The 19,824-nt window shown below is 49.8% G+C and overlaps 1 protein-coding gene across 1 annotated transcript in view; it reads right to left on the bottom strand.

The window, feature by feature from the left end:
* CRISPLD2 (cysteine rich secretory protein LCCL domain containing 2) overlaps positions 1–19,824 on the bottom strand; it is a 64,221-nt gene that overhangs the window by 17,801 nt on the left and 26,596 nt on the right. Inside the window, exons 6-13 of the mRNA XM_055306041.1 lie at positions 18,682–18,782; positions 13,353–13,496; positions 11,749–11,809; positions 9,125–9,191; positions 8,548–8,678; positions 6,730–6,773; positions 4,754–4,826; positions 2,516–2,591 (exon numbers count right to left, since the gene is read on the bottom strand). Coding sequence (XP_055162016.1) covers positions 2,516–2,591; positions 4,754–4,826; positions 6,730–6,773; positions 8,548–8,678; positions 9,125–9,191; positions 11,749–11,809; positions 13,353–13,496; positions 18,682–18,782 — 697 coding nt within the window. The remainder of the gene's footprint in view (positions 1–2,515; positions 2,592–4,753; positions 4,827–6,729; positions 6,774–8,547; positions 8,679–9,124; positions 9,192–11,748; positions 11,810–13,352; positions 13,497–18,681; positions 18,783–19,824) is intronic.

Here is a 19,824-nt window from a genome sequence, read left to right as displayed (position 1 = left end):
GGTTGAATGCAGGCTCGCTGCAGGCAGCACTCAGTAGATGTTAGTAAATAAGATAACTGGGCACCACCATAATCATCACTGTCACCGTCACCATTATTGAAAACACTCAAGGGACTGTCGTCCCGGACCAGCAGCACCAGCATCGTCTGGGAACTTGTCAGAAATGCAGATTCTCTGGCTCTCCTCCAGACTCACTGAGTCAGAGATGCTGGGGTGGGGCCCAGAAATCTGTTTGAACAAGCCCTCTGGGGGATTCTGATGTATGCCCAAGTGTGAGAACTTATCCAGCAGCTGAAGGAGACAGGGAAGAGAGATAAGAAAACTGAGGCTCCGAATAGGAGAAAGGCTCATCCACCATCTCGCAACCAGGTCTTAAATTTGCATCTGTGACCAAGACTTTGCTCTTTGGGCTACACCCTGCTGCTGTTCCTGTAGGCAGCTCACCACGGAGGGAAGGGGCTGCCAAGTAATGCACTATGGGTGAGCAGGAGGAATGGTGGCTCTATTAGGCCCTTCGAAGATCTGGAGACAACTCTCCCAAAATAAATCCCTTAGCTAAACAGATACTTTCCAAAAGGCATCGTCATTTCCCAGAATACAGAGTGACCTAGAAACCAAGGCCAGGAAAGAACCTCTGAGATGGACAGAACTCCTTTCCTTCTCTCCTTACTCCTCCCCTCGCCTCTCCCTGTCTCCCCTCTTTCTCTTTCTCCCTTCCTTCTTTTATTTTCTGAAGAGCTTAATATTTAAACATTGATTAATGTAGCATCTTTATTTATTTATTCCTTCAACAGACATTAACTGAACAATCATTATGTGCCAAGCCCTGCGGTGAGCACTGTGGTTCTAAAAGCTCAAAACCCTAGTGAACAAGTTAAAGACTGCATACAGGTCTTCACTCACGTGCCCATTCACATCAGTGTAATTATGAATGCAGGTACATTTAAACAAAGCAGAGTACAGTAGGGAAATAAAGGAACCTAAAGCAAGACATAACCTCACAGCATCTCATCGTGGCTCTGTATTAGCTATGTGATTTGGAGGCAGGTTATTCTAAGCCTCACTTTACTATCTTTTAAGATGGGGACAATAATACCTAGAAATGGTGTTTTTAAAGAACCTAAAACATAGTAAAAGATAGTTTTATATTTTTGTTAATTTTCATCAATTTCTCCTTGCGTTTCTAACCTTTTAAAAAAACTTTATATGTTTAGGCTGCTATGTTGTTTGGTGCGTACAGATTTGATCTCTTATCTTCATAAATTATACCATTTGTGCTACTGCACAATGAATTGTGTTGTCCTATTCAGTATGGTTAACCCTGAATTCCACTTTTCAGATAGCAATATTGTCACACCTGCTTTATTCTCTGTATTTCGCTAGAATCATTTGGCCTATCCCTTTATTTTTAAGTCCTTAAAATCAAAGTCTCCATCTTTAATAGCAGGCTTTGGGTCAAACATTTGGTATAACAGTTGATAGACATTATTTTACTTCATTAAAATTTTAAAACTCAATTTCGGCTGAATGGCTTCTGAGAAGAAAAAATTCATTTAAAAAAGGAGAGAAAAAAGATGAGGGGAAAAAAAAGGTAGTCATGAAGGTTGCTTTGACTTTACAGAACTTAGTGACCTCATATTTATAGGAATTTGGAACAAATGAAGCAGAGGGAGGCAAAGATTGTGGTGGTGGGTGGGAGAGAACAATTAATATGAAGATGGAAAAGAGTTGAGTAAAAATGTTAGCTGGGGATGAGTGATGCTGAACTAATCATGAAATGTTAGGCCTCAAAAATTCCTTGGACTTGAAAGGCCCAGCTGGCTAATTCTACAGAGAGGTAAGCAACTTGGCAAGAACATCACACAGCCTGGTGCACAGGGCTATGACCACATTCCCATCTTTGGGACACCATGTCCATCAACCCTGGGCAACTGGAAAGAACAGACTATATCCTGGAAGATTCACTCAGAAAAATCAAGCTAAAGGTTCCTTGTTAAAGTTAGTAAGAAAATGTGGAAGAATGGACTCCAGTGTAATAAGAGTGGTTATGAACAAGTAGTAAATTAGTCCAATTTGTAGCACCTTCCATGTGCTTTTAGCTAAGTGAAGATATAGCCAAAAAGAAGTGCAGTGAGTAGAGTGGACCAGTTCTATAAATGCAGCAGAGAGCTGGAAAGATTATTAAATATCTGGGGAAATGATATATGTGATATGTGAAAGCCTTCATATTAAAAATGCACATGAATGGGGAAGCAGGATTCAATGTACCAAACTATGAAAACACTTTCATAACATGAGGTACACCTGCATCTGCATTCATAAGCATACATAAGTGGAAGTACTAATACCACTATAAATGGGGAAACAAGGGTAGGGTTGCAGAAATAAATGATCTAAATTTAGCTAGAAGCACAGGAATGAGATCTCAGGTTTCTGGTATCCAGGCCTTGGAACGTGGTTTCTAAGGTCTTAGCATGCTTTGAGAGGTGGTCATGGAAAATGCTGGCATACTCACATCTGCATAGATGTTAGTTCCAAACACAGGAGCCCAGTAGGATGGCTCGTCTTTGCAGTGTGCTGGGCAATGAACTCTGGAAAATAAGAAACATTTGTATGATGGTTATGATCATTAGAAAACAAAAGTTCTTGAGAAGCAGCTGGCCTTCCCTATTTGAATTTCAAGATTAACTTCTTACATGGGAAAGGAGACAACCATACAGTTTACTCTTTCAGAAAAAAAATATACCTCTCCCACCCTAGCAGTGGTAGATCTTTTCCCTCTTTGTAAACAGTGCATACAGAATTTTTAAATTCCATATAAGTGAGACATGCAAAAATAACAAGGTGAAAAAGAATAAATATGTAAGAGAGGTGAATATGGGATTGGGAGAGGTTGAACCTTCCGTTTGTGGGTGTTGGCCAATTCATATTATAGGTACCTCATAATCAGAGAGATTATAATCAATAGACTTTTTTTAAAGGCCACTTCCCTGGGTGAGGGCGGAAAGGGCGGAGGGCCCTCACCTCAGTGAGTCAGACTATTCCAGGGAAGGGGCACTGATAACCTAAGGCGGAAGAGGTTAGATCACCACTGGGTCAGTCACCACATCTCTGTTAAAGGCATTAAAGGCATAGGGGATGAGGAGAATACCTCAAACTGGAAATGGGTGGGTCCTAGGTGGTACAAGAGATTCAAGTCAGTAAAAAGCATGAATTTAAGAAAAGGTTTTTTAGCTTTTATCTGCAACAATACACCATGTTGCTGGAACCCAGCAACCAAGAAACCAAGATGGTGGCTGGAAACCATCTGGCCCCACAACAGACAAGATTCTGGCAGGTAAGAGAGCCAGGCAAAGGCATTGGGAAGTTAAAATAGTCTGGGGGAAAGGAGGGCAGGTGTGAGGGCAGGTGGAAGGAGAGAAGGAAGATGTATGCGAGATTTTAAAAGAAAAAAGAATTTTGGGAAGAAAATTCTTTCCTACTTTTTCTAGAATGGCAGGTCAGAAACCTGGGTTTTGTAAGCTTGCACTAGATCAAGATCTTTGTTCTTTTATGTTTTCTGAAATAATTTCCTTCTGCTTCTCTTGAATATTTGGGTTAACTATCTAATACTTAATAAAAAGTTGTCATCCTTGATTGAATATTCCAAGGGGATCAGCATGGTGGTGATGTTGGTGGTAGAAGCCAATGAGAAAGCTCCAGGGGGAACGTGAGCAGCAGAGGGGAGGAGTGGAGGTCCCCACCCAGTGTCTCCTCCATCACCGGCACCCTCCCAGGGCTCTTCCCTGCACACACCTTGAGGGTGTCTACATGTTAGTTTTAAGGTGAGTCTTTTGGAAAGTCCATAGGCCTAGAGGCCCAGGAGATGGATTCACAGCTTCCAAGAGGACTACCAGGTACTTCAGAGGCCAATATTACCAAAGGTTACTCTACGTCACCATTCATCATCCTCCGAAAACCAGCCAATTAAGGTGTGGGTAAACACATGTAAAACCTATTCCTTGGACGAATTGTGTTCCGTGCACAGAATAGAACCCCACATAGCAACACGACAGAGGGAACAGCTGACATGCTCGCAGCACAGATGAATCTCAAAAGTATTATGCAGAGTGAAAGAAGCCAGACACAGAAGTCTACATATTATGATGGTGCTGTTTGTGTGAAATGCTAGAAAAGGCAAAATTATAATGCCAGAAAGGAGACCAGTGGCTGGCAGACACATGGGTGTGAGGTGGAGGGAGAGGGGGATGAGAGGGGGCGTTCTGGAATGATGAACACATTCTCCAGCTTGACTGTGGAGGTGGCGACACGATTGGGTACATTTGTCAAGACTCATAGAATTGCATACTTAACAATGGCTGGATTTTAGTGTGTGCAAGTTACACCCCAGAAAAGCTGGGGTATAATGAGCTGGTTCTAAAATGACCCATAGAAGATGTCACAGATGAAGCACAAGGATCAAGGAACTGATTGAAAGCAGACAGGTGACAGCCTGGAGCTCCTAATAAGGTGACGACCTGCAATTCTATCCCGCAGCCAGGGTTGGGAACCGTGGTCTCAGGGAGGAGTCCAGTGGGTCTGTAACTCTGAGCATGAAGAAGTCGGTTTTCTGGGTGTCTGCACCAAAGGGCCACACCTAGAACGCAGTTGTGCTTCATTTCATGAGATGACCCCCCCGCCCCTCCCCCACAACTCAGCATGATGCCTCCTCTCAGCCCCTGTATTTGCAAAACCAGATGCCAGTGGGCCTTACCTCGGGCAGTGGGTCCCCGCCTTCTCAAACGGGCAGAGCTGAGCAACCGTGGTATAACAGTCCAGGTCCTGCACTGGGGACAGGAACATGATGGGAAACGGTGAGGTCGTTGGCAAGCTGGGGTCTCAGGCTACCAGCCTGTGAAACAGCCCATTGGACAAGCAGGTCCTGGGGGCTCACTGGGTCCTCGAACAGAGGTGGGACAAGAAGCCAGCAGGTGCTGAGTCTTGGCACTGACTGGCACCTCACCTTGGGCCCCTCGAGGGATGAGATACCCTGTGGCCTGAGTGTGTCTACGGCTCAGGAGTGTTATCACCCCCTATAGTTTCTCCATGGGACCAACGATACCTTTTTGTCTGCTTTTCTATTTTGAAGCTCTCCCCTACCCCATCCTCATGGCAGGTATTATTCTAATTACACAGAGGAGAAAAACAGAGGCCCAAAGGCCAGAGACCATCCTGGGTCCACATAGGGCATGGCGGGAGGGCAGGTTTCTGATTCCTGGTCTAGAGCTCATCCTCAAGGTCACAGAGGTCTGAAAGTGGCTCTAATACTGGCTGCCTGTGGTCTCTGAGAGCGTGTCATCAGCTAGTCCAGGGCTCGGCAAACTTTTCCTACAGGACCAGAGGCTAAGTATTTCTGGCTTTGTGGCCCTGTGGACTATGTAGTAACCACTCAACACTGCTGGAGGAGCAGAAACCAGCTATAGCAGACGTGTAAATGAATGGGTGTGATGTGTGCCAATAAAACTTTATTTACAAAGACAGATGGCAGGCAGGATTTTCCCTGAGGGTGGTAGTTTGCCAACCCCTGGTCCAGCCTACATTTGTGTGTAGCAATCCAACAAAGGGGACTGGTTCTATATGCCACAGGTTGCGATACCATGAAAGGCAGGGGAGGTCATTAAAATTAGGTTTAGAACATCATTTAAAGGCACAGAAGCATCTTCCTGATACATTATTATTTAGGGGAAAAAATCATGTTACCAAATTTATGTAATTCCATTGCAATTTTTAAAAGTGTATCAGTGTATTACCAGCGCACATACTCCATCATGGGAAAATAAATTATAAAAGTACTTCCAAAATGTTCACAAATGTTATCTCTAAGTAGAAGAATATGGGCCAAACATTTTTTAATGCTTCTTCATATTTTTAAATTATCTGGAATAAATAGGCATTATTTTTGTAATAAGGAAAAAAACTACCACATGTTTTTATAAAATCATCTAACCAGATCTTTGTGCATCCAGGGGCTATGACGACAAGAACTGCTTTCCCAAAGGAAAGGAAGGGTTGGCAGGCCAGCTTCCTGAGGAAGGGACCCTGCATCTCCGCTTGCCCGAGACTATTCTGGTCCAGTGCCCAGTCTGCGCAACTATAATGCACAGCTCCCCTTCTGCTTATGGCACGCTCTCGCAGGGATGCACCCCACCCTGCTGAATGAACGTACCCTAGACAATAGAAAAATACATAGGCAATTTAAACTATAGGCAATATGAAAAGCTGGGCCAGAGATGGCAAATATGTGCCACATACTTCCTTGCGTTTTCCTCTGGCCCTCATGGCAGACAATACTGGTCTATCAAGCCCTATTTTCTAATGAGCTCAGAATGGGGCTTCAGCACCCTTCTCAACACAGGGCTCCAGTTGCTACTGTGGACCAGCAGGAACGGACTATCTCCTATCAGGTGGTTTACACCCAGGCATTAGCATTTCTGCAACACTCAGCTGGGAACCTCAGGCCCACATTTCTGGGGTAGCAATTTAGGGCCAATGCCAAGTTCAGATGTGTTTAGAAACTGGTTAAAGAATTGACCTCATCAGGAGCCTCCTTTCAAATGCCTTTTTAAGGGCTGAGAACAGCAGTGTTAGCAGGCATCAAATACAATCAATAGCTAAGAAGAATGACATCTCCAGGAAAACCCAAGATAACCTGTGTATTACAGTTCCATAAAAACAGACTGGCCAGCTTACCTTTTACTTTTGACACCACGAATGAGCTGGAAGGCTTGTATTTGCTAGAAAAGAAAACAGGAGGTAAATGCAAACAGAATCGTTTCTAAAAGTCCAAGATTGCTCCTACATTTATTCTATTTTCAGCCTCAACTTTATATTTTCCTACTTGTTTCTCATCAGCCTGAAAGCCCTTAGAACATTCCAGAGTAGGGCTCACCCTTAGAACAGTCCAGAGCGGGGCTCGTTAAACTTCTCTGTGCCAAGAACCCCTCTGGCAGCCTTGGGAAGCCTATGGATCTCTTCACAGAAAAGTGACTTTAAAATGTGTATGATAAATTTACAAGATTAACAGAGAATCAGTTACTCATGACATTGTTATAGAGGTCTTAAAACGACTCTGCATTCCAGTGTGCATTAAAGACACAATGGAGAGGCGAGTCTTCTAACCGCTGTTGTCTCAGGGTAATGATGGCAGAGACCGTTGTTTTCAGATGGCCGCAGCACCAGATTTGTCCCATGAGAGGGTTGCTGGCCCTGCTAATGCTACTGTGGTTTGGGGCCAACGTTCATACCAGCAGGAAATACTACATTTCAATTAGAGGTTAGAGAAAATAAAGCTTTGATTTGCTTTGTGTCGCTGTTTGCAGACTCCCTAAAATGTGAAGAACTCTGTTCCAGATGCAAAGTTGGCAGTTGGGAGGGCCCAGAAGCAGCTCTGTGACAAGCGTGCTGGGCCACGTGGGGCCCAAACCTGGTGTCCCTGCTGAGCCTCGTGTGGCCAGCATTAGGTCACTGGGCCTCCGAGAATATGTTGCTTCCGTTTAGACTTCCTTGCTCTTGTGTTTACACAACCCCTGAGTCCCTAGCTAAGACGAAGAGGGAATTTTGCAAGACCTCTTGAAGAACCAGGCCTTTGAAAGGGGAATGACTCATGTGGTTTTTGAAATGTCCTGAGTGGAACTCCTTGGAACACACACAGGGGCTTTGGTCACTGTGGTCCTTGCTGCAGACCCTGGGAAGGGCATTGACACGGGGAAGCTCTCTTGATGCAATGCACCATGGCCCAGGGCTGCAGGAAGCTGGGACAGGGTCCCCCATGTCCCTGCTGGGCCAGACACTAAATCCTGCATGGGGAGGGGGCTCCCGGGCATGAGGGAGGGTGCATTCTGAGGGCTCTGGGTGACAGATCTTTCCTGGCGACTGTGGAAGAACTTTATCATTTTAAAGATTGGCTGGCTGTACCTCTGTGGACTAGTTGGGTGTCAGCCCTGAGTCCTACCATGGCCCTCTTTGACCAGCGAGGTACTGCCACCCAGAAGGGATGAAGAAACTGGCCCAAGGTCACAGAGCAGGGGAAGGGTAGAGCCAGTCTGTTTGGCCACTGTTGGGTTCCATGCTCCCAGTTACTTTATGCCTCTATGGACAGACCAAGATGTGGCCTCCCCCACCGCTCCCCAGAAGGTCAGGATAGGGAGGACAGCCTGTCCTGCAGGCCTCTGCAGGCCTTATCTGAAAAACAGTATCTTGCAAAAAAAGTAAATATATTTTAAAAATGAAAAGCCTCATTCTCTAGAAAGAAAAGATGCTAATCAGGAATAAACCTATAAACTCAAGAAGGGGTCAAAACTCAGCCAAATTAAACACAGAAAAACCCACTTGGGGGAAAGACGGTAATTTGCCTATGGGGTGATTTTTGAGCTACATAGTTAAGTTTATCTTTATAGTTTTTTTTCTCCCTGCTTCGTTATACTGTTCGGTGCTTTTCGAAATTTCGACAATGTTTTCATAACCCATGGGGGAAAATGTTTTAAGGAATCCTGATCACAGAATAGTTACCTCAAAGACTCCACACCATGTCTCTCAGACCTGACGAAGAAGGGGACCTTCCCGTTCCTGGTGACATCCACCAGGCCACCTTTGCTGTCCAGGATTCCGTAGTGAATGGCGGCCCGGCATATGCTGGATGACTAGGGGCAAGAACGGGGCACCATAAGTCCATCTGAATTGGCCTTTGTCCAGGCTTCTTAGAAATATCCAGGATGTTTGTCAACCCACAAAAAGCTGAAACGTCAGGCCAAAGCTCGCCCCACTTCTGACCTTCCTTTCCCTAGAACACGTCTTTGTTCCTGGAGTAGCTTATCTTAGAAAACTCATCCGAGGTGCATTACAAACTAAGAACAATGACAAACAGCCCTTTCTCCCCATCCAGTGGAGCACATTAATGCTAGGTCTAGAATGGAGACGGACTTTCATGAGGGTCAGCCCCCGTTCCCCAAAGTGGCTTTACTAGTCCGTGATCCCAGAGATATGTGCGGATCAGCTCTCAGGCTGAGGGGTGGAAAGGAAATCTCATCGTGAGGAACCACCAACCTCCTTTACAAACACACGGTGGGAGTCCACACAGGACACTTACACTTTCATAGAAGAGAGTCCCAAAAACTTTTGCCTTGCTCTCCAGGCAGCCTGCGGGGCACTGATACCTAATGGAAAAGAAAGGAGATGACTTTCTCAGGTGAACGTGTTGATGGAATCTCGCCAAGAACTTATCTGGGTTTGTCTCCTACAAAAGCTTCACTTTATATCAGAGAGAAGCTTCGGTGATACACAATTTACTGTTTCCAAGCGAGTCACAACTTCCCTAGGCTGGAGCTCATAGTCCCACGAGCGCCATTCTAGATTCAATCTGACCTTCTTTTCACGTGTTTGAGATTCGTGTTGAAGGCAGAGACGCAAATAGGACAATTCACAGAAGAGAGACATGTGGCTTTCACTTTAAAGGCACCAAAAAAAGAAAAAAATCCTGAACTATCAGTCATCAAAGAAGGTACAAATTGAAAGGAGATGCCTCTCCCAGGTGTCAAATTGCAAGGTTTTTTTTTTTAATAGAATAAAATTCAATGATAATGCTCATGCCCATAAAAATGCATAAATTAAGCTTTCTGGAAAGCCTTAAAAATTCATACCCTCCAATTCCTGAAGTTTCCTTGTAAATGTATAACCCAAGGTAGAAGTCAGAAAGACCCACATGTTATTCCAAGTGTTTATAATCATGAAAAACTAGAAATAAGCCAGCACTGTCAAAGCAATGGCCAAACATATGTTTGTGTGGTCGTATGTTAGAGTATGATGCATCTGCTAGAAATGAAATCTTTGAAAAATATTTGACTTTGGAAAATCTTAAATGAAAACAGTAATGCACAAGATGCATAAGCAGCGGTAACCTCACCGGGGCACAGAAAACAGACGGGAAGGGACTACATCAATTTGCTATGGATATCAAGAAGATGCTGGGACATTTGGGTTTTTTTTTTTCTTTAAACTTTGTTGTTGTTGTTTTTCCTGAATTACTTACAATAAACAAGAATACCTTTTAGATCAGAAAAGAAATGGCCCAGTAAATATTATTTTTGTCAAAACATCAGGTGATGGGATCCCTTTAAGGAGACAGACTGTGGATGCACTTGTGTTTGCAGGTGGGAGAGTTATAGTTCTTGATTGGAGGCCTCAAATAGTCTATGTGTGGATGGACGCCCACCTTCTCGCTGCTTGCAGAGGGTCCCACCTACCGACTCTGGAACTTTCTCAATGCCACCTGATGGATGGTCTCCAAACCTTATAATTTTTTCGCAGTGACTACTCAGGCATGTTGCTCTCATAATGAGCTTGCAGTATAGAAAGGCACATCATTGCAAAGGGACATCTCAGCATTCTGAAAACCCCAGCCCCATGCAAATGTGCCCTAATGCCATGCACCGGGACAGTTAAACCACCACCCCTCACGGCCACATGTTGTTCATCTCACTAACAAACTGACTGCTTTTACTTTTGCAGTACTTGCTGGCCAGCTGCTCTTGGGCTGCACGAGCCCTTGAGCGACCTCATCCTGGGTTGTTCAAAGTTGACTTCCTGACACTCCTGCCAAAGTCCAAGGGAAGCTTCTCCTGGCAAACAAAATCCCAAATCCCCATTGTATATAGCAGGATCTGCTACCTTCTCTTTTTAGCATATGCGCTAAATACCACAATTCACCTTTAGATGAACGGTTGCCAGACTCTGGAGGAAGAGGAGTAAGTACCACTCTACCACTGACATGGTTTTCCAACCATGAGCCCGAGGTTCTGCGTGAGGCCACTGCACCTGTTGGCCATTTGCTGCCAGAAAGAGCGGCCTAACAGCTGCACTGCCAAAACCAAACCCATCCTTCTTGGCAAACATTCTTCAACATCTGAATGGACAATACTGACTCCATCAGTTAGATGAATTCATTCAACTACCAGGGGAATAAATACACTGACAGTTCTTCCTTCAGTGGAGACTCACAGACCGCAGTCCTGCTGGATCTGTCAGTGGCCAACAGCGCCAACTCACACGTGCCCTCCCACGGCCCCCTCCCTGACCTCCCTGGCACAGAACCCTGGGTTGCCTTGTGACCCCCTTCACACACACAGGTGGAATGGAGCCCCAACCGTGCAAGATCTCCATGTCTACAGCACATCTGCTACTTGCACATCCACAGTCTGGGGACTCTTTTCAGGCCAATAACCTAGAGCATCCATAATTGAGGCCTCTCCTCCCCATTAGGGATGAAACACTTAACTGGGATATATGTCCAGGTGGGAGGAGACCCAGGGCTTGGGCCAACTCCCTAGTCAAAGGTTATCAATTGGGAGTGATTTTTACCCCTCAGGGAACAGTGGGAAATTTCTGGAGACATTTTGACATCTCACCTAGAGGTGGGGGTGCTCCTGGCATCCAGTGAGGGTTAAGGCCAGAATGCTGCTCAGTACCCTCCAGGGCACAGAACAGCCCTGCCACAAAGAATTATCTGGCTCTAAGTGTCAGTACATCACGGTTCAGAAGCCCTGCTCTGAGTTGACAGACACAGATCATTTTCATGTGCCAGGCTCATAATAAATGGTGGCAGTCAGAGAGACCTCCAAGACATCACGGTCAGTCTAACTTGTGAGGTGACCCATAACCCACAGCAGCCCTTCATAGGGCTGCAGGTGTCAGCAACAAGTTCAGCCTAGACCTTACCTGTTGCACGTGGACCCTTTGCACTTGTCCTTCATCTTGGTATCACATTGGACAACTTGGGCTAGGACGAAAGTACGATAATACACGTCACGCAAACGGAAGGATTGGTCTGAGTTAAAAAAGACCACCCCCCACACCGATGAACCTTCTGGAACATCCTGGGATCCAGGTCATTACCCGAGCGGCAGTGCTGCCCAACGGCTGCACAGTTCAGCTGCGATGTTTGAATCCCAGGCCCACCCTTTTAGAGTAGCAGTGCGACCCTGGACACATTCCCTCCTGTCTCTGAGGTTTGGTTTCCACATTTTGAGCAGCGGGGATAAGTCCAGCGGGTGCTATTTCTGTGAGCATTAACCAAGAAAGTCAGCATAGCCTTGGAAGGGGGACTGGCACACACCAAGTGCCCCAAAGCCCTGGAAGGCTCTGGAAGGGTAGGACTTACAGGCCTTCCCCAGCCAAGATGGCTTTGGTCAAGCTTTCCTTGTTTGTTTTCTAGGGATACATCAGAATCTTGGCATAATGTTAGAGTTGGTCCAAAAGACATATATTATTTTGTAATTAAAAAATTTTTTTTTAGAAATGGAACAATTTTAACCTCTGGACAGACAAGGGCATCAGAGTATTTTCTGGTGAAAGAAAGCTACAGAATGATGAGGTGGGCAGAAGTTCCCCGGGGAAGGACACTGGCAGGCCCTAGAGAACAGAGACTGGTCGGGCAGGGCAGGGATGGAGCAGCTGAAAAACCTAAAGAAACAGTAGCACAACCTTGGCGGGGGGGGGGGGGGTGCATTTTATGCTGTTTGAGGCTTAGGGGGAAACGGAGAAGCCCGGCACACAGCCCAGGCCTGTGACGTGCCCGTGAGCCCCGAACCTTCAGTAAAGGCACTACACTGGGGACACAGAGCATATGAGGGAAGAACAAAGGGAGCTGTGAGCTGAGTGAGCTGGCAGGGCAGGGAAAAGCATGATGAGGGGTGAACATAACAACATTTCACACCTGGGCACCTCCAGGAGCCTCGTGGGGAGCCCTGGGAGGCACCGTGGTGATGACCACAGAGCTGACACTGGGTGGCCCCCATTACTGCTAATGGTCCTCACAGCAACCCTGCTTGGGCCCTACTGCCCCCTTTTCTGGATGAGCAAACCAAGTCTCAGAGGCCAGTGAGGGTCTGAGTCACCAGCCGGTATGGGGTGGTGAGGGGCCACAGCTCACCAGGGCTGGCGCTGGGGAGCCACGTCCAGCTGACGCCCCCAGAAGAACCCAGTTTTAGCCCAGGCCCCCTGGGCTGGCCCCCTTGTCCTGAAAGGATAAGGTCTAACCTTAAAATACTGGCCAGGGGGGAATGCCACCCAAGCACCACCCCTGGGATGCTAGCTTTTGAAACGACTTAAAGATATCATTTTTAAAAAAATACCTTAGGGCTGTGCTTTTGCAGCTACGCCCTACCCTGTTCCCCACTGTTTGCTGACCTGGAGACCTCTCCACACAACCCCAGCACCCCTACTCCCCTCCCCGCACCCCTGCAGGAGTGCTATATGCACCCCCCACACAGAGGTGGCTGCAGCCCTGCAGGCCTGGGGCAGGGGACAGAGCCCCCACTCACTCATGTAATTCACCGCGGGCGCTTTCTTGGGCTTCGTGGGTCTGACCACCCTGGGCTGGACCCAGACGTGCTTCTCTTCAGGAATGGGAGCCACCTCCACCTCGTTCATCTCGTCTGTTTCGGGTTTGGGGCTGTAAGTCTCTCCTTCATCGTGGAGAGGGAGAAAGAGATAACACAGAGGATTCAACACAAATGCACTTTGTGGGGAAAACAGCAACTGTGAACCTAAACTGGCTGGAGGTTCACGTTCACAAAGAGCGGGCTCAGCGGCAGCGAGAGAGTTACGCTTCGGAGCAGAGCCAGCCAGGTGGAATTCTACGGCCAAGGCCAGCGGCCGGGCAATCTGCTCGCCGTGTTTGCTTTGGACCAGGGGCAGCCGGGCAGGCCAGAGGTGCAAACCCTGCTGCTGCTGGCACCTGGGGGATCACAGTGGCTTCTTGTCCCACCTCTGCCTGCATGCCACCACCTGCCCGAGGAGGCGGCTCCAGGAGGCTGCCTCACCCTCTGACCCCAAACTGGCACCGTCTCCCTTGAGGTCCCTCTAGGCCCCAGGTAATCACTGGGGGGGAGGGGAGCCTTCCTAGGTTCTGTGCCCATCGTGGAGCAGGAGACCCGAGTCGGTGTCCTTGGACCACACTGCACCCCGCCACAGGCACGCTCTGCTCCGTTCTGGGCCCCTGTGAGTCATTGCTCAACCAACTCAACGCCTTTCTCTGCACCGAAGCTTCACTGTCCCAATGCGTACAACCAGCCAAAGACCCAACTCCAGGTTAAAAACAGAGTGACTCCATCAGGTCCTCATAGTTTTCCCAGCCCCAGTATTATCATGTTCATTGACAACCCATGACCATGACCCCCAGGTTTCAAGCATGTCAATTAACCATAGATTCCATTTCTTGTATTTTCCAGTTTCCATCCTGAAAGACACCTGCGAGCACTCAACAGCACCCACCTGCAGGTCATCAGGGTACCACGCTGTAAACTGCAGCCAACGCACAGAAAAATCTTGCTATTTTTATTTGCCTGCAAGGCCTTGTCCAGCACTAACGATGCGCACCTTTGCCAGGAGAGCCCTCCCACCCTTACGGTGTGCACACCCATCCCCCAAGGGCGTCTGTGGACCAGAGCTGGAAACCCTGCCTTGGGAGCCCCTCGGGTGAAGGTGACATAGAGCGCCTCCCAGGCCTCTTCTGTGACACCGGATTAAAATTCAAGTGCCAGCAAGTGCTCATCAACCCTCTAGCCTCATTCTCACTTCTTGTTAGGAGCCACGACCTCTCAGAGTCTCCAAAGGTGGACCAGGTGTTTGGTGGCTATGCAAAACAAGCATCCAAATCCAGGGCAAATTCTCTGGCGCTTGTCAAGTCAGGGCCGCTCTGCATCTGTTTCACAGGCCGGACCCCCAAGCACAAGCACCACCCCGGGTGAGGAAGGTGGGTGGGATTTAAGCAGGTAGGGAATGGCAGTCCTGAGCCCTAGGGCGCCCTTATCAGGGTTCACAGCATGTCACCACCACCTGCCCCTCCCACCAGCTGCAAACTCCCTGGGGCCAGGAGCCAGCCTGCCTCACTCCCCCTCGCCAGACACCCGGCTCCCAGCCACAACAATTTTGTTCAACAAAATTTGCTGAATGAAGGATGAGCTAACCCTTAAAGATTTCGGTCTTTGAGTTCTTTCGGGTAAAAAATAAGAAAAAGAAAAAAAAAGTCTTAGCTGAGTTTAAAGACATTCACGGTGAGAATTCTGATAGCACCACTTGTCACCCAAAGCTATAGGCAAAATCTTTACGAAGACACCGGGTTTGCAAACACCGCTCGGTACACATCTGATTCTGGCCTGCTCTTCCCGTCAATGTGGCTATTCAGGTTTGTGCTTCACGGAAGGCCAGAGCTATCTCTGGAATGAGCCGAGTTTTCTTCCACTGGCCTTTAGGATTTTTATACCTCATAATCGTGGCTTTATTCAGCCGAATATAGTTTGGTAAAGCAGTCAAAAGCATTTGAGGGTTCACTATTTAAGAAAATGGGCAGACAGTCCTCGCCCTCAGACACACACATGAAAAGTGGAATGCTTACCCAGAGGACAGGCTGTATTTGAGCACATCCTAATTAAGATCCTCTGTGCAGAGCAGCGCAGACCTGGGGAAATTCCATGCCCAAGTTCATGGCAAGGTTACTGTGTGCACTGTCCAGCTCCAGACCAGGGGTCTCGGGCCCCACGGCATCACTCACACCAGCCTCCAGACTCCTACCTGGTTCTGTAGGTAGTGACAGCACTCAGAGCTAACGTTTGCTGGACACCAACTGAATGATGACTTGCTGGCTTGGCCCTTGCCTGGCGTGCTTTCCTGGCTCCCTAGGAACCCTGAGTCAGCCCCATTTCACAGACAGGAAAATCAAGACTTGGAGAGGCTAAGCTACCTGCCCAAGCTCACACAGCTGAGTGTCAAGCTGGCCTTCCATGAAGCCCATGCCCTTGATCGCCACGTGGTTCCTGGAGGGACGGAAGCTTCTCGTACAGTCTATCTTTATCCCTGCTCTATCTCCATTATAGGTCAAGGCCTTGCCAGGCACCCTCAATCAATGCTTATTAAGTAGCTTATGCAGATAAGCTGCTTTACAGGAGACTTTCTGCATGGTTAGCTAAGAAAACTGGGATGCCTGCCAAGGAAACTTGGGTATTTTCCACCACAAATAAAAAAACAAGCACAGAGGCTTCATTGGGTGGGCAACCCAGCATCTAAGGTGTCTTTGTGTGCATTTGTTCTTTGAAAATGATCCTCTGTGGGTATGGGCAGTATATGTGTTCAGATGGCATGCAGAACACATCTGCTACATGACCCTGGAGCCCTCAGAGCGAACTGGCAGTTGTAACACCAGGTGACCAGGGTTCAAGGAGAGTCTGGGTGCAGAAAGAGCACAGGTGCACTGCCTGTGTAGTCAGGGAAGGCTCCCTGGAGGAGGTGTGACACCAGAGCTGTGTTTCCAAGGGGGAGCGGGTATCTGCCAGGTTCATGACATGGATGAGGCCCCCAGGCGGTGAAAGGGCCTACAGTCCCCACCAGGTGAGGAAGGGCCCCACGCAAGGTGGTAAGTGCAGTCGTACCACCCACCCCCACCCCTCTTGGGGAGGGGGAATGGAATGGGGGTGTTTATAAAGCACTATGTGCAGGCTGCTGTGCTAGCATCTCACACCCTTCTCTCCACATTCTCCATCCAGGAAAGCTTCTACAGAGGGACTCGACTCTTAGGGTCACAGATGGACAGACAGGTTCAGAGAGAGCAAGCAGTAGGCCCAAGGATGCACCTGCAGGAACCACAGAGATGAGCCCTAGCCTGAGCAGCTCTGGCTTGTGCACCTGATGGGCCCCCAAAGTAGCCCTGTGACGAGATTAGGCTTGAGTGAAGAACAGTGGAAGATGCAAAGAGAAGCCTCAATGGCCAGCCCTCTCTCTCTCTCTCTCTCTCTCTCTCTCTCTCTTTCTCTCTCTTTCTCAGTCCCCAAATCAGCACTCAGGATCTGACAGGGGACTTGCCCCCTCCTGGGCAACTGGACAGCAGCCACAGGCTCGGCCTGCCAGGGACCCGGGGAAGGGCCCAGACAGGCCCAAGGGCCAGCCTCCACCCATGGTCTTGTCCTGCACTGACCCCACTTGCAGGCAGGGAGCCTGAGGCTCAGAGAGGGGGTGGCCTGCCCGGGGCCTGTTGCTGGAGTGTGGCGGGTGTGCTCTTCCTAATGCAGGTATGCCAGACTCTAAAACCCACGTGTCTCATGAACGCAGGACTCCGAGCAGGGATATTAGGGGGGTTTCACTACAGCGTGTGGAGCCCTGCCTCGAACACAGAGAAGACGGCTGGGCCAGCAGGAGGAATTCACTTAACAGCCTCCCTGTCTCCCGGGTTCAGGGCCATGCTGCCTTCACACCTAAAGGCATACACGTGGGCTCTTGCCCCTGCAGAAGCACCCCTCTCTCACCCCTAGGCTACATCCCCCTCCTAGAGGGCCACCTGCTCGGGAGGCCTTCCCTGACCCCTCCAGACAACAGTGGATGCTCCTGCTATAAGCCCCATGACGTCAGTTACTTCTCCAGGAAGACACATGTTGCTGCTTGTGCGGCAATCCCAATCTTAGGAGGGTAGGGCCTTAAGTGTCAGGTCCCATGGTCATCCCCATAGATAGCACCCAGCAACATCCTGCACACAGCGGCGTTCAATACGTTCATACCAAATGCGGACTCTCTCCATGGAGCCTGACACCCCCCACGGAAGGCTGGTGTTGTCATGCCCATCTTCCTGCTGGTCAGAGTGACCGAAGGGTCTGAGAACCAGGCTCGAAGTCTGCCCCTGGCCGTTGTGCTGCTCGTGGATGACACACAGCCCAGGGAGCAGCACACACAGGTTTGTCACACGTCCAGACCCTTGCCCCCCCACAATGGGTGGAAGTAGAGGTGAATGGCTGGCCAGGATAACAGGGTCCCTGGGCCCCGAGCAGGTCTGGGACGCCCACCCTACCCCATCTGTTTCTGCACCCCAAAGCCCACAGGACTGATGGGGAAAGCCCCATGTGGAGAGCTGCCCTTTCCCACACACCCCTCTCTGCTGTCACAGGGCCTGCGGGTGCAGCCACATGAACAGCACGTCCCAAACACAAACCCCTGGCTCGTCCCTCTGGCCCCACTCTGTCCCTCCTGGCGGAGAGCCTGAGAAAATACTGAAAATCGTGAGCAGCACCTTAGGCAAGATGCGCTCCTTACAGCAGCAGGGGTAGTGGGGACACCTTGGTGGCTGACTAGAATCAAAGGGACAGGTACCCGGCCTCTGAAAGCCAGGGATCTGCCTCAGCCGCGGGGGTAAGGCAGCATGAGCAGCGATGACAAAATGGGTGAGACATCGGCAAGATGCAAACAAGGGTAGAAGGAAGGAGACCGACCACCCAGGGCACAAGCCTGGCCGAGCCCGGAGGGGGTCATCCGGGACGGGCACCGTCTAGTCAAGTGCTCTGCATCTCTTGTTTGTTGTGTGTTGACGGCGAACCATGAGCCCAACACTGGCAGGGACGTGTGTGCATCCAGCATCCGCTCCGGCGGTGGCTGTGGGAGATGCGTACGGGGAGGACGTGCCAGCGCAGCCCTGTGTCCCCAGGAAGCTGGGCGCTGAGCACCCCCGGGGCCGCAGAGGGGGACACCTGCCGCTCAGGGCTGCACAGGCAGGGGGAGGGAAGGCAGAGGCGTCTTGACCTCAGTGCTCGTGTTCCCGTGTGACGACAGCTCTTCCGGGACCCACAGACAGAGGGGACGGCCACCAAGGGCGGCCTGTAAGTCACTTCCTACCTCGGTAACACAGGTTGTTGTTGCAGCTGCCTCCGTAGCTGGGCGGGCACTCGGAGCAGGGCCGGCCGGTTTTGTACGGGGCTTCTCCGATCCAGTTCCCCCTGTGGACATGTCAAAAACACCGTCAGGGGGGCCACCGCCCAAGGGCCTGGGCTGTCCAGGGGAGGAAGGACGCTGTGTGCCAGGTACGAGGAAGGGAGACAGCTGCCCAGAGTCTAGAGGATGCTAGAGGAATCCCCGTGGGGAGCTGCGACACATCCTTCCTCCCCAGCACCTTCGGCCCGTGGCGCTGCTGTGTGCAACACCGCCTAGCCCTGCATCTCCCCGTGTCCTGCCTTACACGACTGAATGCTGTCGGCCACCCCTACCCCAGCCCCAATACTTTCGTGCTGGAAGCTGCTGAGATCCCTCCTTCTAAGCTGTTTCTCAATATCAGCATGTTCTAGGGAGGACCTGGTGTTTACTTAGCTCCAGTCAACCAGGTCCCTCTGTCCTGCCAGCACCCAGGAGGCTCCTAGAGCTCATAAAGCTTAAGTGACCTGCCCAAGGTCACACAGCACACAAGGGGAGGGGCTCAGAGCCTCTAACCACTCTGCCCTTGGGGTAGGGACCAAGGTCCCTCTGGATGTCATGGATACCATCCACCTCCCTCTCAAGTTCTCCAGGGGCCGGGTGCAGAGCGGTATTCCCAAGCCCTTCTCTCAGAGCCTGGGCCTTTGGCAGCACAAGCAGGAGTGACTGGGGACCCATCTCTGTGATTCCTTCTAGAAACTTCCTTCAGGGTTGAGCTGGTTGGTCACCCTTTTGCTCACTCAGGAAGGAGAGCCAGAGCCCCGCTGCTAAGCCAAGCCTGGCCCCGGCCTCCCTCAGGCGAGCTGTCCAGAATGATTCCGTGGGCTGCACTCCGGTCCTGCCAGCACGCCACCCCAGCGCTGCCCTCAGCCCTGACCCTCTGTCTCCTTCTCTGTAACAAGGGTGACAGCAGGAGGTCAGGCGGTGAGGGGGCGAGGTGTGGTGGCCCTCGGACCAGGGCCCGTGAAGAGGGCCGCGTGCTCTGTGAGCGTTTGCTGAACCAACAAGCTTGTCTGATGGCTGTCCAGGGAGTCGGGGGCCCTGTGGGTGCTGGCCGCAAGCTCTGGTGCC

The sequence above is a fragment of the Nyctereutes procyonoides genome, unplaced genomic scaffold, assembly GCF_905146905.1.
Source record: "Nyctereutes procyonoides isolate TBG_1078 unplaced genomic scaffold, NYPRO_anot_genome, whole genome shotgun sequence".
Lineage (NCBI taxonomy): Eukaryota > Metazoa > Chordata > Mammalia > Carnivora > Canidae > Nyctereutes > Nyctereutes procyonoides.
This window is presented reverse-complemented; position numbering and strand designations above follow the sequence as displayed.